This window comes from Metopolophium dirhodum, chromosome 4 (genome assembly GCF_019925205.1).
Source record: "Metopolophium dirhodum isolate CAU chromosome 4, ASM1992520v1, whole genome shotgun sequence".
In the NCBI taxonomy this organism is placed as follows: Eukaryota; Metazoa; Arthropoda; class Insecta; order Hemiptera; family Aphididae; genus Metopolophium; species Metopolophium dirhodum.
In genome coordinates, this window is record NC_083563.1 from 13,780,570 (window position 1) to 13,796,452 (window position 15,883).

Sequence of the window (15,883 nt, forward strand, 5' to 3'; positions counted from 1 at the left end):
CGCTCTGCTGTACAGTAGGTTACAAGTGGGTCACTGTAATGAATGGTGTTAAATTTGAATTCAATGATATAATATTGTATAAGAAAAACGATTCTGAGCGAAAACGGTCAGTCAGCCTATGATATTACCAAGTATATTTGATGATATTATTGTGAATAAAGTAATTTGTATATAACCTATTTACGTGGAGCCTTGTTTTAAATTTTAAAAAAAAGGTGGGTAAGTTGGTGTCGCTCTACAAAATAATTATTGAATTTTAAATTTGATAAATATTGTCAAAATTTGAACTTTAAATACTTATAAAAAAATTGTGCCTATGTATTTTTAATATTTTTCAACTGCTATTGTAAAAATATATCAGGAGCCTTGCATTTTTCACGCTTTTTTCGACCCAACAAATAAAATTTATATATTATATACAGAAACCTAAATATTTCCCTAAACATTCCCATTGAATATGTATTAATATTTTGGTATTCTTTATGAAAGGCTACAGGTCTAATAAATGGACCAAATCGTTAGAATGAGGTATCAATCGATCGATAAAATCACAGGCTACGTGCTCTTATAATTTTCAATGGAATTGGTTGAATAATATCTCAGTTATGAGCAAAAAATAGTGGATATTTGAGTGGTCATTTTGATAAATCTACTTGACATTAAATACATAAATACATACAATAGCTTTTGTGTTAATAACATACGCACATTACTCATTTACCGTTTAAGATATATCATAATATAATATTATGTAAATCAAATTGTATTTAAAATGTTTGAATTATTAATTTACAATTATTATTATTGATTTATTAAAGATATTATTTTATACTATTTCGATTAATTTAATATATTTGTATTTATGAATTTAAAAATAATATAATATGTACTGTACATATATAATTTAAGAATATAATGATATAACCTTATTCTAATAATTTCTACATATATTTAAATCTTAAATATAATTTTTAATTTAATTCACCTACAATATAATATTTGTATAATAATTCTATGGATATATCTTAAGAGAGTCTAATATTAAATATCAAAATGTTACAAAAACATTGGATAATGACAACAGTTTATTTAAACTGTCAATAGAAAGGTTTAGTTTAACCATAAGATAATGCAGAATGACGAAGACAATACTTCAAATAATGATTCGATCCAGATGTAATTTAGTAACTAATTCAATTAATCCATTCTTATAGATACTTTTGTTATTTCTTCGATAAAATAATCATGCTTTTTTTATTTAGACTATTGTAAATTGTCAACGTCAACAATACTACGTAGTACGTACGTAGTAAACGTTGGTATTTCCAATAAAGAAACTATTTGTAATTATGAATTTTTAATTCAATAACATTAATTAATGATTTTAGGTCAAAATATTGAGTTGGAAAATATAATTTATTTATTTTATTTATGCATACTTTTAGAATTTAACTAAAAAAAATTAAAATAAATACCTTGGATCACTTTAATAATCTGGCTAACTCTTTAAAAAAAGTTCTAGCTAAACATAATAACCAACTTCAAGCCAACTACTTTACTAATTTGTCACCTAATAAAAGCTTTTGGGATGCCACTAAAAATTGCCTAAAACACGCAGTACCAAACACCTCGAATTAAATCAGATGGCTGTTTCGCCTCCTCAGATGCTGACAAACCTGAACTACTAAAAAGCCACTAAGCTGAAACCTTTAGTCCTCACACTGAAATACAAACTCCCCAAAATACTGAGTTAGTTAAGCAGTACCTAGATTCCCCTTCCTCTCCGTCTACCCACTAAATCCTTTACTTCCAAATGGTGTTAAATTCATTATACAGAAATACAGCCTTATGAAATCCTCAGGCTATGATTTAATAACTGCGGAAGTAGCCAGATGTCTCCCAAAAAGAGCAATCGTTCTGCTAACAGTCATATTTAATGCTGCCCTAAGATTGGCATATTTCCCACTACTTTGGAAATTTTCAATCATCATTCTATTCCCTAAACCGAAAAAGCCTCCCGATCTACCTTCTTCCTATCGACTTATTATAAGCCTCCTGCCCTTCTTCGCTAAAATATTCGAAAGACTAATTCTAAAAACAATTCTTCCTTCCGTCTTCTCCAGTAATGTGCTTCCTAACACTCAATTTCCCATTTGGTTTTCGCGTCATTCTTCCCAATCTACAACACTCCAACTGCATAGGTTAGTCGACGCCATATCTTTTTCACTTGAAAAAAAATATACTGTTCCTGCGTATTTATCGACGTGTCTCAAGCGTTTGATCGTGTCTGGTACGAAGGGCTACTTATAAATTAAAACTTTTCTTCCACCATCATACTATTTGTTAATTAAGTCATAGCTAACCGACCGTTACTTCCAAGTCAGATTTGGTTCTTTTTTCAAACATTGCAAACATCAGGAGTCCCGCGGGGTGGCATACTGTCACCAATACTATATAATAAATATGTTGCTCGTCAACCTACTTCTTTAAACACAACTTTAGCTGAGTTTGCGGATGACATATGGCAAGACACGAAAACCCAATTACTCCTTCCCTAAATCTTCAACATCACCTTAACTTAATGTCAAACTGGTACGATAAATGGAGAGTCAAAGTAAATCAATCAAAATCGCTTCACACTACCTTTACGCTTCGCCTTGCCCCTGTCCTGAAGTTTCTTTAGCTGGCATACCTATCCCTTCATCTCAATCGGTTAAGTACCTTGGACTAACCATTGATTGGCGTCTCACCTGGGCACTACACGTAAAGGGGAAAAAATCACCTTAAATGCGCGTCTCCGGTTGCTGAAAATATTATTATCAAATAAACATAAATTATAAAACTACTCATTTACAAATTCTTATTTAAGCCTATGTGGGTGACATATGGTCTCTAACATTAGGGCAATGCCAAAAAATCCAATCTTAACAAAATATAAACCGTTCAAAACAAAATTCTGCGCTCTATCTAGTGCCGCAATAACCGGGTGTGTTGCGTGTGTTAAACACTCGGGCCCAGAGCCCCAACCCATAATGGAGGCCCAATGATAAAAATTTAAAAATATATAAAAAGAAAAAAATAAAACCATTTTGTTATAATAATAATTATTAATAAAGATTGAACAATAGATTTTGTACACAACATTATCATACATCAACGTTTCTTTTGCGGACTATATAACCGAAATTAAAAAAGTTTGGTTGCAATTGATTAAAGTGCGTCATACGAAGGAACGCCCATTTTGACAGGTTTAGTGTGAGTGTGTTTACACGTTTCAATTATTGGTGCCTATTTTTGTTATGCGAGAAATTGACGTATGTGAAAACTTAATTGCAATATTTATATGAATAATTAAATTTATAAAATAATAAATAAATGATTGCCACAATTTTTTTAAGTGAGTACAGTATTTATTTTTGAGTTTCTAATTGACTGTTAATGTATGGTATGATCAATTTATTTGTTATTTGATAATTATTTATATAGTAAAAACTCAAAATTCCAAAGTATGTTTTCAAATTTGGAAAAATTAATTTTACAATGGTCGATAGATTAATTTTTCAATTTTCAAGAGTAAGGGAGGGGTAATTCATTTTATTTACACACGGGCCCAAATTGGCATAGTTGTGGCAATGGCTCCATAACTATCACCAATGCCCCATGCAGGGGCCATTTTAAGAATGGTGTGGGTGGTTTAACACCCCCCGAATGTCGGTAACTGAAAATACTAGTCGGCAATTTTCAGAAATCGAAAAATGTAATATATTATTACATCATTGAAACTTTCATACAATTAACAAGTAAAACTAGTACACATTAAGCATTAAGTATTAACATAATATAGATTACTTGTAATAATAAATTTATCCTTAATGATTTTCGGATAATCAAAGATTAAGTACCCAGAAAAGCCTATATTATTGTGTTCGTGTAATAAAATTGTTTTCACAAATATTAATGTATAAAAATAGGAATGGAAAATACCGATGTCGCAGTATTAAAAATCTTTACCAAAGCTTTAAATCCAACTTTTTATAGATTCTGAGCGGAGCGATGAATGTAGTAATTTTATAATGTTGCCAACATTTTACATTTCTAATTTTACTCTCCATTCTGACTTAAAAACTAAAACCATTCATAAAGAAGCTAAAACGTACTATAAACGTTTCTTTAACAAACTGCCTTCTCGCCCTAACCCTCTAATATCCAGCCTAGCCACTCACATGATTCCTGGAAACCCACCATGACATCTAAAAAGAAACTGGTACAGAGATCTTATTCATGACTAGCGAAAAAAATTTAAATTAAAAAAAATAATAATTAAGTGAAAAAATATATAAATATATATTTACTCGACAGTCGAATCACTTGGAACTGATCACTCACGCGTTAGTAACTAATTAACCAGTAGCGCCGTCTGTTGTGTTCCATTGAATAACATAATAACTAAAAGCAAAAGAAGTGCGATTACTGGATGGTTTTTTCCCTCACCCTATTCTTGTTTTTTTTTAAATTGTTGTAGCACATATTCTTATTATGCTTTTGTGTATAGATTGTATATTCTCTAATAAAAAATTTTAAAAATACAGATAATAATATAGAAATACCAGAAAATGTACTGAGCTATGAGTGTAGCTAAATTGCATATACAAAACGCCGTGCGATCATTTTTCACAGTGAATTATTATAATATACAGATATAAACATTTATTTATATGTTTATGATTATATACGGTGGATTTCGCTTAATGTGGCCACGTTGGGACCAAACTCATTTGTCCACATTAAGCGGTTGGCCAAATAAGCCGAAATAACCTTGTTAGCACTTAGCGTACATAGAAATTGGAACAAGACCATTTAGCCCATATTAATCGGTGCCCACATTAGGTAGAATCCACTGTATGTATTATATATAGTTATAACTCACTTTAAAATTGTACTAAATATTTTTACCTTTGAATTTGATAATTGAAAAATCGACAATTTATAAATTTATAATATAAAACATGACATTACGCTTCAATGACAAACATCGCGTTACATTCGTTGCAGACTAGAAATATATCCTAAGAACATAATATTATATAGTCAGAAAGTCAGATATCACGATGTTATTTGTTTCTATTGATGTACTCAACTATAATGGATATCTAAATAAAAGTATTTATTTCGATAACTATATTTGTGGCCTTTATTTTATTAATTATTTTTCCAAAAGTAAAAATGCGCAGTATTACCCGTACTTCGGGGTAATGCTGTGCCAACAGCCCATCGCTAGAAGGAATTCCAAGCAATTTCTTTAACATGGCCATTATGGTAGCTAGGTATTAATAAATTATTATTTATATAAAAAATGTTAAAAATCCAAAAAAGCGAGAATATTCTACAAAACTGTATTTTGATATATTATATAATAATTTAAATACATATAGATTAACATTGTTTGGAAATATGGTTTGTTCAAACTTGCCATTCTTTCGAACTTCGTCGTTTTACAACCGGTACGCACGGCCACGCATAGGGCGTCAGGCAAACATCCGTAAGCTATGACATGCCCCCTCGCATTGCTGTTATCGCGTCGTACGGTCCGTGGACTCCTTCTTTGCTGTCTTTCCATAGAACTCGAGGCGAGTGGACCTGTGACGTCCCGTGTTCGGACCATCGTCGCGGTTTGGTAACCACATGGTTGACGTCGCCAAGTGTTGTGCTTTAGCGCACCGTATATTATCGTATTGTTCATTATTATTGGATGTGTCGAACGTTTCGCCGTTCGCACACCGTCAGCGACCCGACTTGGCCTTTGCCACTGAGCCGCCTACAGACCCCGCTCACGCGTTCCCAGGGCCGTGCCATTATCCCAGATATATAACAGCGGCCCTACAATGACCATAAGCGTAGTTAGTTGGGAGCTAGAGGGGACTTAGCCATCAAAATATTTTTTTGCCCCTAATTATAATTATGGCAAATTAAAGAGACTAGTAAGTCAACAATATGATTTATTCGTTTAAGAAACTGGAACCATTAATGTTTGATGACACCTCTGTCTCATATAAATATATAATCCTATCATGTTTATGTTGCATTACTTTGTTTATGTACCGTTGTCCTATACGATCTAATCATACCACTTACAAGGCACTGGCCCCAAACTCAACCAAGGACAGCAGCCCACTGCCCTCTAGGACAGTATACCACTGGGCCAGTCCACCCCTGCGCGTTCCTCCACAGTTACTGGTAATTTACAAGTATTTAGATTTTAAAACGCGCAAGAGTTAGTCTGTATGCTGGTACCTATTCAGCTATTCGATAAGAAACCTTGTATTGAGTTTTCAAGCCTCAACTAAGAAATTGAACATGTAATATACATTTTTACCTAGAAAATAATTTGTACATATTCGTGATTTTATCAGAAGTCTCTCCCTATTCCAGATCAACATTAATTTTAAAAATATAGAACTTTAATCTAAAACTTGGTTTTATTTAAAATTAGTAATCTCAAGTTCTAATTGAAATTATTGTAAACTTCTTAAGAATTTAAAAGTCAACAAACCTTCTTAACTTACAGTTACGTAATTAATGATAATGTTAGATAACATCTCAAAAATATAGTAAATAGTCGCCAATATTTATGAATTAAGGATATAGTTGAGATTATTTAATAATTATTATAACACATTTAAGTAGATGATAATTAACAAGGTTATAAAAGTAAATTAAATTGTTTAAGAGGATGTCACACCAGCATGTGTTGTCTCCATCTTACAAATGTACAACATAGCAAATACTGTTTAGCGTGGGAAAACTTTTCTCTCGCCATATTTGTTATAGAACTACCAAATGTTCACAACACATAAAGAAGAACTTTATCTGTGCAACAGCGTGTTTTTTTTTCAATAGCACTATAAGTAAATGAAAAAAACAAAAAAACAAAATGTTTAGAAGCAAATAACTTTTAATGTATTTTTGTTATCTAAAATATAGGCACGATGTTGCATAGATAATTTTGAAGCCACTACTACAAACACAGAAAGATAAAAGTTGTCCCGCGCAAAATAGTTTTTTCTATGTTGTACATTTGTAAGACGGAATCAACAAATGCGGGCGTGACGTCCTTGATACATGAAATAAAATTTCTTTGATTTCAATCATAACTTTCAATGTTATAGACATAGACATCAATCTCAATAGATTTAAAAATGTTTATAGTAGAGGTTTATTTTTATAAGTGTTTAATAATTAAAGGAGGAAGTTTAAGTAATCAAAAATTCCTAAAAACAACCTACAAATTACTATGAAAAGTTGTTTAATTTAAAGTAATTAACAATGAACTTTAAAAAAAATCATACTTGATATTATTATGTTATAATAATAACGAGCTTTGTTAAATTATGTTTAAATTTAAAGTTTAAGGTTACGTTGAAAGTAAATTGCTTCATTATCAGCACCACAAATAAGTTGTTGTTTTTGGATATCCAATGAGTTGATTGGCATATAAATTGGTTGTATTACATCGTTGATCGACAATCGTGTTTTTACCTTGTCCGTGTTCACCCAAAAATTTGAATATTCCAGATCTCCTAGAGTATAAATTAATTTTATTAATTTTATTCATCAACACTATATGGATATAAATTCTTACATAACCAAATTATAGATATGTACATTTTGGATTATTACAATATTATACATGCATTGATAGAGAATCTTTTTAGATATTTTGTTACATGATTGATACTCAGTCTATCCTATCTTGTCTTGTACTTAAGGTATATTAAGGATAAACATAGATAGATCTGTGGCTAATCTGGCTATGCCACTAGACTACAATTACAGCAGTTGTATACAATGTTGAAGATATTATGTACTTTCTATGCTATATTTTCGACATTTTAACTTACACTGTATAGGTTAACCTGTTTTAACTTTAACATAAATAATTTAAAACAAATAAATACTTTGTTTTTGAATATTACGATTGAGTCAGCATTACTTAATTAAAATCGCACAAAAAATTATAATATTATATAATATATTAGGTATGTGTTGTAAAAGTTATTTTATTATCCCATTTACTTTATTATTTGTATATAACTCAATATACCTGGGTCAACATGGCACATATATGATTTTTTAGAACTCCATTGTAGTAATCTTCCTCCGAATGAACATGTAAACAAATGGTCTGGTTCTAAAGGGTGAAATGCTATTTCGGTAAGTGATGATGTGTCGCCACTACTCATAGTTGTTAATAAGCTATTGGTTCTCATGTCCCAAACACCAACATCTCCTTCTTCAGAACCGGTAAAAATAAAATGTTTTTGACTTGGGTGTTGAGCAACACATGTTATAGGCACTTGAGTCTGAAATTCAGATGTGTAAAATATAAATAAAATATTTTGTGCCAAATACAACATGATAAATATTATTAATATTACCTGAGTGAAATTATTGATATTAGCCGTTATACTACTTTTAGCAACTCGTAAATCCCATAGTTTCATTTGACTTAGTGCATTGCAGCAGAGAACTTCAGTATCAGTTAAGAAACAAATGCATGTTAAAGGTGAGCTACTTATTCCTTCTAGATAATCAAACATCCATATTATATGTAAATATTTATCAACAATTTTAATTTTTAAAAACGTTTTAAGAGATTATAACAATTTGTGTCCACATCCAACAACAAAATATTTAGGTACTTACCTAGAACTTGATGAATTTGTTTAGTGTTCAATGATATGACATTAAGTTTATAATCATCACCAATGGTTGCTAATGAAAAGTTACATACAGCAAGATCCTTGCAAGAGCATCTCCTACCTTTACTGTAAATAATAATTTATATAATGTGAGTCTTACTAGACTAAGTATAAATTGAATCCCATCATTAATTCATGAGTATTCATTTTTTTAAATAATTATTTTGGAAATGACAACCTTTAAATACAATTTTATTATTTAATCAATATAGTTTAATATAATATGTATAAATTAACCAAAATTATTGTCAAAATACCGAAGTGAAATTAAATTTTAACCTTACCCTAATGAATGTAGATTGTCCCAAGCCATGACTTCTTTAAGATGAATGTTAGAGTCTTCATTCTCACCAATGACGCGATATACTTTAACTGTTCCATTGTCTGTACTAACAGCAACAAATTTGTTATCTAAAAACTTGAAATAATAATAAATATTATTTAGTTAGTTTATAAAAACTGTATGGTGTTTATTGTTATTAAATAAATAAATTCTAACTTATCAACATCTTTCAACAAGCAATAAATAGATTATTAAATTTGTAGCTATCATTATATCAAATAAATAGTAAAATAAAATAAGAGGAGTACACATCAGCGACTGATGGAATAAGAATATTTCATCTTTATCCTATCAAAAACTTGACCAATCTACACATAACCAATTAACTATGTACTATATTATGGTAAACAAGAATAACTTATAATATTGTGCATACTCTAATTTGTGTAACATTTCCGTTTTGTTGTACACAATCCAAAAGTTTTGGAGGGAAATCTTTGGCAGAATTTTCGTCTTCCGATGTCAGTCCCCACAATTCTATTACGTTATCCTATAACAGTAAAAATAATAATGAAACGCTCACATAATACATGACAATCTATTAATCTCACATCTTCGTTGTCCCATGAACCGGTGACAAACATTGTCGATGCCATCAGGTCATCTGGCTTCCATCTCACTCTATTCACCTTTCTGCCAATAAATTCTGCAAATATGCCAGTGTTACTCATGATCGTTGCCCAACGCACTCGGCCCGGGTTTCTTAAAGTTTTGATGGGTTTTAAAAAAACTCTTTGTAATAGTCCTATACGAGTATACGACTATATGCCAAAGCCAAATTACCAAAATATGTTTCAGTTTAGTTTTTGAATATTAAATCGAGATACGAGTATACGACTGATACGAGATCCGATAAATTGATTCCGGCTTCCAGACCAAATGAAGTTAGCATCGTAAGTCGTAAATTACAAGATATTTAAGAGGCTAAAAAGTTAAAACCACGATGTAGATAAAACCGAAAGTGATAAGCACTTAATAATAAACCCTCAAAACGTAGGGTCTCAGCGACTAAATTATTATGAGAACATTTTAATTAATTTAGCTTAATCCTAAGACGTTGTTAATTTTTAATATTTTTTTAACCCAATTTGAAACTTAACTGCAGTATGGGCATTGAAAAAGCTAGTATGTATATTATATTTATTTAACTTTATTCATTTTGTTCAATATATCTATATTAATTAAAATGTATACAATTTATTTATTACTTAGATAAATCAAAAAATCGAAAAGCATTTTTAAAATGGAAGAAAGGTTTGTCACTTCTTTTTCAAAATTACTGAAATATTTTTAAGTTAAGACTTATTGTATAATGGTGTACATGTTGCTCCTACCGGCAGGCGCGGATACAAGGGATTGGCTATGGGGGCCAAAGCCCCCTCCCCATTAGGCCTTAAAAATATTTCACTTTTAACTACGTATTTATAGAACATATTACGCAATAAAATATAATTTTGTTATTTTATAATATGCATGTATAATGAATATTTTATTCACTTTAAAAACTTTAACTTAATGCCTATGTTTTTATGTACTTGAAGTAAATTTGTTCGTCTAGTCCCTCCCTTTTTCATTTTTCGATCCGCGCCTTCTCTACTTACTACCCATTAAAATAATTGTTAAAAATAAACAGTTGTACATTTTTTGTCATTTGACAATTAATAGGAAAAAAATTAGAATCAATAAAAACAGCAAATGTTCAAAAAGCTGCACATAAGAAACCTGAGAAAATAACTGAACCGCTTCCATTATCCCAGACTTTAGCTGAATTTGTTAAAAAAACCGAATCAATGCAAGCTGGATTTGTTGAAGTTGAAAATGTTGAAGAAGAGTCAGGTTATAAAAATGTTGTGAAATTGGATAATAAGACTTTTAAAGATGAATTCAGAAAAGTATTGTTTTTTTATTCAAATTACATGTTATGTTTTAATGATTATTAAATTAAGTCATTAACTGTTTAGGTGGTTAGTGCTGCTGATGTTGTTTTAGAGGTAGTTGATGCTCGTGATCCATTAGGCACCAGATGTAAACGAGTGACCGAATCAGCTCAAGACTTGGGAAAAAAACTTGTTGTGGTATTAAATAAAACAGACTTGGTCCCAGCCGAAATAGTCCGTGATTGGCTGTCATATTTTAGAGGGCAATTAGGAACCCCGGCAGTACCATTTAAAGCTAGTACTCAACAAGCGGGTTCACGAATTGGTCATAGAAAAATGAACAAGTGTAAAAAAGATACAGAAAAAGCTATTAGCCTGTGTGTTGGTGCAGAATTAGTTATGACACTTTTAGCCAATTACTGTCGTAGTGACAAAATGAAGACATCAATTGTTGTAGGTGTTGTAGGTAAAGAAAATAATAACATTTATTCCAAATAGTAGTTTAAGTTGTTAATCATCATAATATATGTGTATTTCTTTTGTTCAGACTTAATGTTATAATATTAAACATAAAAACATGTTTTAGGTATGCCTAATGTTGGTAAAAGTAGTTTGATTAACAGTTTGAAAAGGTCCAGAGCGTGTCAAGTTGGAGCTGTCCCTGGAGTAACCAAGTATTATAATTTTATATTAATTTTACTATACCTAAGCAATAATTTAGCATTAATTTTTGGTATTTTATTCAAAATGTACAATGTATACAAAATAATATAATTATTAGGTAATGATTAGTATAAAACAAAATATTGCTATTTGCTTGTATATATTATACATATATACATATAATGGATTGTTTAAATTGCTAATTAAACTAACTAATTTAATAATTCAATTTTAGAAACATGCAAGAGATTCAGTTGGATAAACATATTAAACTATTGGATTGCCCAGGTGTAGTTTTAGATAAAACATCTACCACCAATAGCGTAGGATTAAAAAATGTTGTAAGTTCTGGAAATATTGAAGATCCTATTGCTTGTGCTGCTACAATTGTGGGACGTGTAACTAAAGACCAGGTATATAATTTATATTTATATATACTAGTTACTGTGTAATGAGTGTGGTTCTAACTACCAATTAAAAATATTATTGAATTTATAACATTACTTTGTCGTTTTCCTATTATTTGTTTCATCTAGTTTTAGATAATTTGTTATTATTTGAGGTGTGCTCTAAAAGTTTCATATAAAAAAAATTGTATTTTCCATTAGAAAACTTAGCACAATTTATTTTTAATCTATTTTAAAATTGATTCTGATGTAAATTATAAAACAATCATCATAGGAACTTAAAAGTGTCAACAATTAAATATATAATAAATGTACATAAAAAATTTTGAAAAATAATCCAAAATCACTACGTTGTTTTATTACTTGGTTGAACATTAAATATTTTTTATATTATTTAAAAATTGAATTAAATTATTAATCATCAAACATAGCTAATAACCATACAATTTATTACTCAATTAAATTAATATAGGTTATGACTTAAGACTATAGAATGGCTATAATAGATCTTTTATAAAATTATATATAAAAATATAAGTGATGGGTAGTGATTTATTATTTATTTAATTATATAAGATTCCTAATACCAATTTATTCAGTCAATATTAAGTTATTATAACTTTTAGACAGTATTGGCTAAGTTACTTAACTTGTTATTCAAACAAAATTTTGATGAAATTCCTTTACTTTTCAATACCCAAAGTAACTTTGTAAAAAAAACACGATACTATACTACTAGCCACGAGTGAAGAAACCTGTTTCGCGCATGTAGACTGTAGGCATTCCCTTTTTTGTGCCATTTAGTGTGTGTCAAATATGTGGCGATGGGCGGAATCGAAGGTGTTTCGGTCGGGACACGGGTTCTTTCTCTTGTGCCTCGGAGTTTGGGTATTTCTCTAAATTGAAAAAAAAAGACATTTAAGCCTGACAAATATTTTAAAAAAAGTACATTTAAATTAATTTGTATAAGTTATACTCAATTGTAGTTTGACTAGTTGAATGAAAATTATTTCATCCATATTTATTATTTCATTACCTATCATAATTGTATTATTCAAAAACATTTTGTTTTTAATAGATGCAAAAGCTATATGGAATTGGACAATATGATTCATGTGAACACTTTTTATATTTAAAAGCTAGACGGTTTGGAAACATCGGTCGTGGCGGAATTCCTGATATATTTACATCAGCTCGTAGCTTGGTTGAAGATTGGAATCGGTATGTACAGTCAAAATAGCAGGTTTACTCGAAATTGTTACCTCATTTTTTTTTTTCAGTCCTTAGACTTTCCTATTATTGTATTATCCTTTGATAACTATCTTTTTGGCTGGTCGCTTGAACTTCAAGTTCACCATATCCGACTGTATTAAAATGCTTAAATAGAGGAATAATAATAATAATAATAATAAACATTTTATTTTAGAGGCAAAATAAGGTATCACACCCTTCCACCAGAAATTGAAGCAGTCCATTTAAGTGCACAAATTGTTACGAATGTAACAGATGTATTTAATTTGGATAATGTGCAACGAATAGAAACAGAATTCATGGAAGAACTTGCCAAGTTACAACCGGAATCAACCGGTGAAGGTGTGAAAACAGATACAATGGATGTAGATGGCAAATCAATGGTAGTAGTTGATGATGGCGTACAAACAAAAAAATCTGGAAAATTACGATGGAGGAAAAAGAAGAAATCTGAGCCTATGGAATCAAAAATTGTTTTACAACCTGGTATTTTAAAACTAAAAAAATTACAAAAGGCCAATGCTAAGAAACAACGAAAGACAGCATCTAGATTGATTAAATGTGAAAAATTATTAGATAATATTGATTTACTATAGAATCTAAATGTTAATAAATTAATTTGCATTAAATATATAAGTATATTATCTAATTAATTATTTTTGTTTTATAATATAATAGAACTTTAGAAAGAAAAGGGAACCTTGAACTCAAAAATTCCTTCTTGCCCCTTATTATCTTCTGGTAAAATCCTACCTTTAAAATCGCTTTTTCTTGGTCCATCTAAATATAGCTACTCAGAAAATTTCCCAATACTAGCTTGAGTATCTCAAGGAAGTGACAGCTCTTTTCCTGGTAGTCAAAAAAAAGCCATGAAAAATAAGTCACGGAAAAATAAGCCAAATAAAAATTAATAAATACGTAAAATACATATTATCTTGAAATCGATTGATAATACTATGTATTTTCCACGACCTCCCTAAATCTCCTCATACGTCATTGGGTACTTATGACTCATAGCTGATGACGCAGTCGTTTTGGCTTTAAATCAGGGGCGGATCCAGAGACTTGAGTTGGGGGGGCATAATAGTTATAATTTTCACAAAGCTTATAATACCAAATACAAAACATCAATTTTTACAACACAAATTTAAGTCTTTTTTACTTAATTAGTATTCTCGTAGTCCATAGAGATAGCAGATACATGCTACAAGTCATTCACCGACGTACCTCCAATAATTGCATACTTTTACGTGTCTATAATAGTCGATACTATAATATGTTTTTTTGTTAGCAATATACAATTTTTTAGAAATACGGGTTTTGGGCCTTGGGGGGAGGGCGCGGCCCCTAGGGCCCTCCCTGGAACCGCCCCTGCTTTAAATAATGACCCCCAAATGCCAAATAGTGTCCTAATGGTCACAAAATCATCCTTCACCACTTTTTTACGAAGCCCGTGAGATTACCCGTCTCACTTGATATTAACTTAATCCCCACTACCAAGGGTAAATGGACATTCCCCCCCCCCCGACTGTATTCGGTCTAGGACATTTTCCCCCCAATATATTTTTGATGCGGACATTTTCCCCCCATTTTTTTTAAAGTTTATTATTGATTAATAATATTGAATTTAATAATACAATATTATTTATTGTTTAATATGAAATTATTTTTTTTAAATAAAATATAAAATATATAAACATTTTTAGATTCTGAGCGGAGCGATGAATGTATTGATTTTACAATGGTGTTTATTTTATTTTATTTTTTTTTTTATTTTGTATACAAAATTTCTACTAGAAGGAGTTCTTTGATTTCAACATATACAGTATCATATCTTTTAGAAAATTGGATGAAAATGGTACTTTAGCGAGGTCATTTTTCGATTTTCTCAATATTTATTTATTTATTCATTCATTATTTAATGACACGGGAAAAACCACCAAAAAATTACTAAAAATGGGATTTTAATTTCTAACGCTTTATTTATCATCATAGAAACAAATAAAAATAATGATTTTAGTTATTTTGACGTAATTTATAATATTAATTCAACTTATAAGCTATAATAAAATATAATAACAATATAAAATATCCAGACAGACAGACAAACCGTCTCCGCTCAGAATCGTTTTTCGTGTACAGTGATATGATATCATTGAATTCAAATTTAATACAATCCATAATACAGTGACCCACTTGTATCCTACTGTACAGCAGAGCGACATCCACTTACTTTGTATTTTCATATACACCCGGCTTGTTACGTAAAACCACGTTGGGACGTTAGGTAGTTAGGCTTGGGTAGGTCTCAGACTACAAATAACTAAAACTATGTCGACTGCCAAATTCTGACTACGCCATCGTTTTCAGCATGCTTAACTACATAGGGAGGTACGAAAAAAAAATCTAAATTCGTTACCTACTGCAGCAGTAAAATAGGTACTGTAGTGTTGTGCGTATGCGTATAAACGTAAATTCACTAACTTTGGAAGAATATAACTTCCAAAATAATGATTTCCGCAAATTTTTTTTACCAGCGTTCTTAACTCGTTAAAATACGTGTTTCGGGAAAAAAATTCAAAA

General features: G+C 30.3%; 2 protein-coding genes across 2 annotated transcripts; one reads left to right on the forward strand and one right to left on the reverse strand.

Annotated features, from left to right (window-relative positions):
* Nucleotides 1-7,195: 7,195 nt before the first annotated feature.
* LOC132943188 (nucleoporin Nup43-like) lies at nt 7,196-9,985 on the reverse strand. The gene is made up of 7 exons (XM_061012054.1): nt 9,654-9,985; nt 9,479-9,592; nt 9,044-9,177; nt 8,704-8,825; nt 8,436-8,581; nt 8,102-8,360; nt 7,196-7,577 (listed from the first exon to the last, which is right to left on the reverse strand). The coding sequence occupies exons 1-7, from the start codon at nt 9,771-9,773 to the stop codon at nt 7,399-7,401; spliced, it is 1,074 nt and encodes a 357-aa protein (XP_060868037.1). The 5' UTR covers nt 9,774-9,985; the 3' UTR covers nt 7,196-7,398.
* Nucleotides 9,986-10,064: 79 nt separating this feature from the next.
* Nucleotides 10,065-13,953, forward strand: LOC132943187 (guanine nucleotide-binding protein-like 3 homolog). The gene is made up of 8 exons (XM_061012053.1): nt 10,065-10,227; nt 10,315-10,356; nt 10,768-10,994; nt 11,064-11,445; nt 11,566-11,653; nt 11,878-12,055; nt 13,128-13,270; nt 13,476-13,953. The coding sequence occupies exons 1-8, from the start codon at nt 10,209-10,211 to the stop codon at nt 13,894-13,896; spliced, it is 1,500 nt and encodes a 499-aa protein (XP_060868036.1). The 5' UTR covers nt 10,065-10,208; the 3' UTR covers nt 13,897-13,953.
* Nucleotides 13,954-15,883: the final 1,930 nt, after the last annotated feature.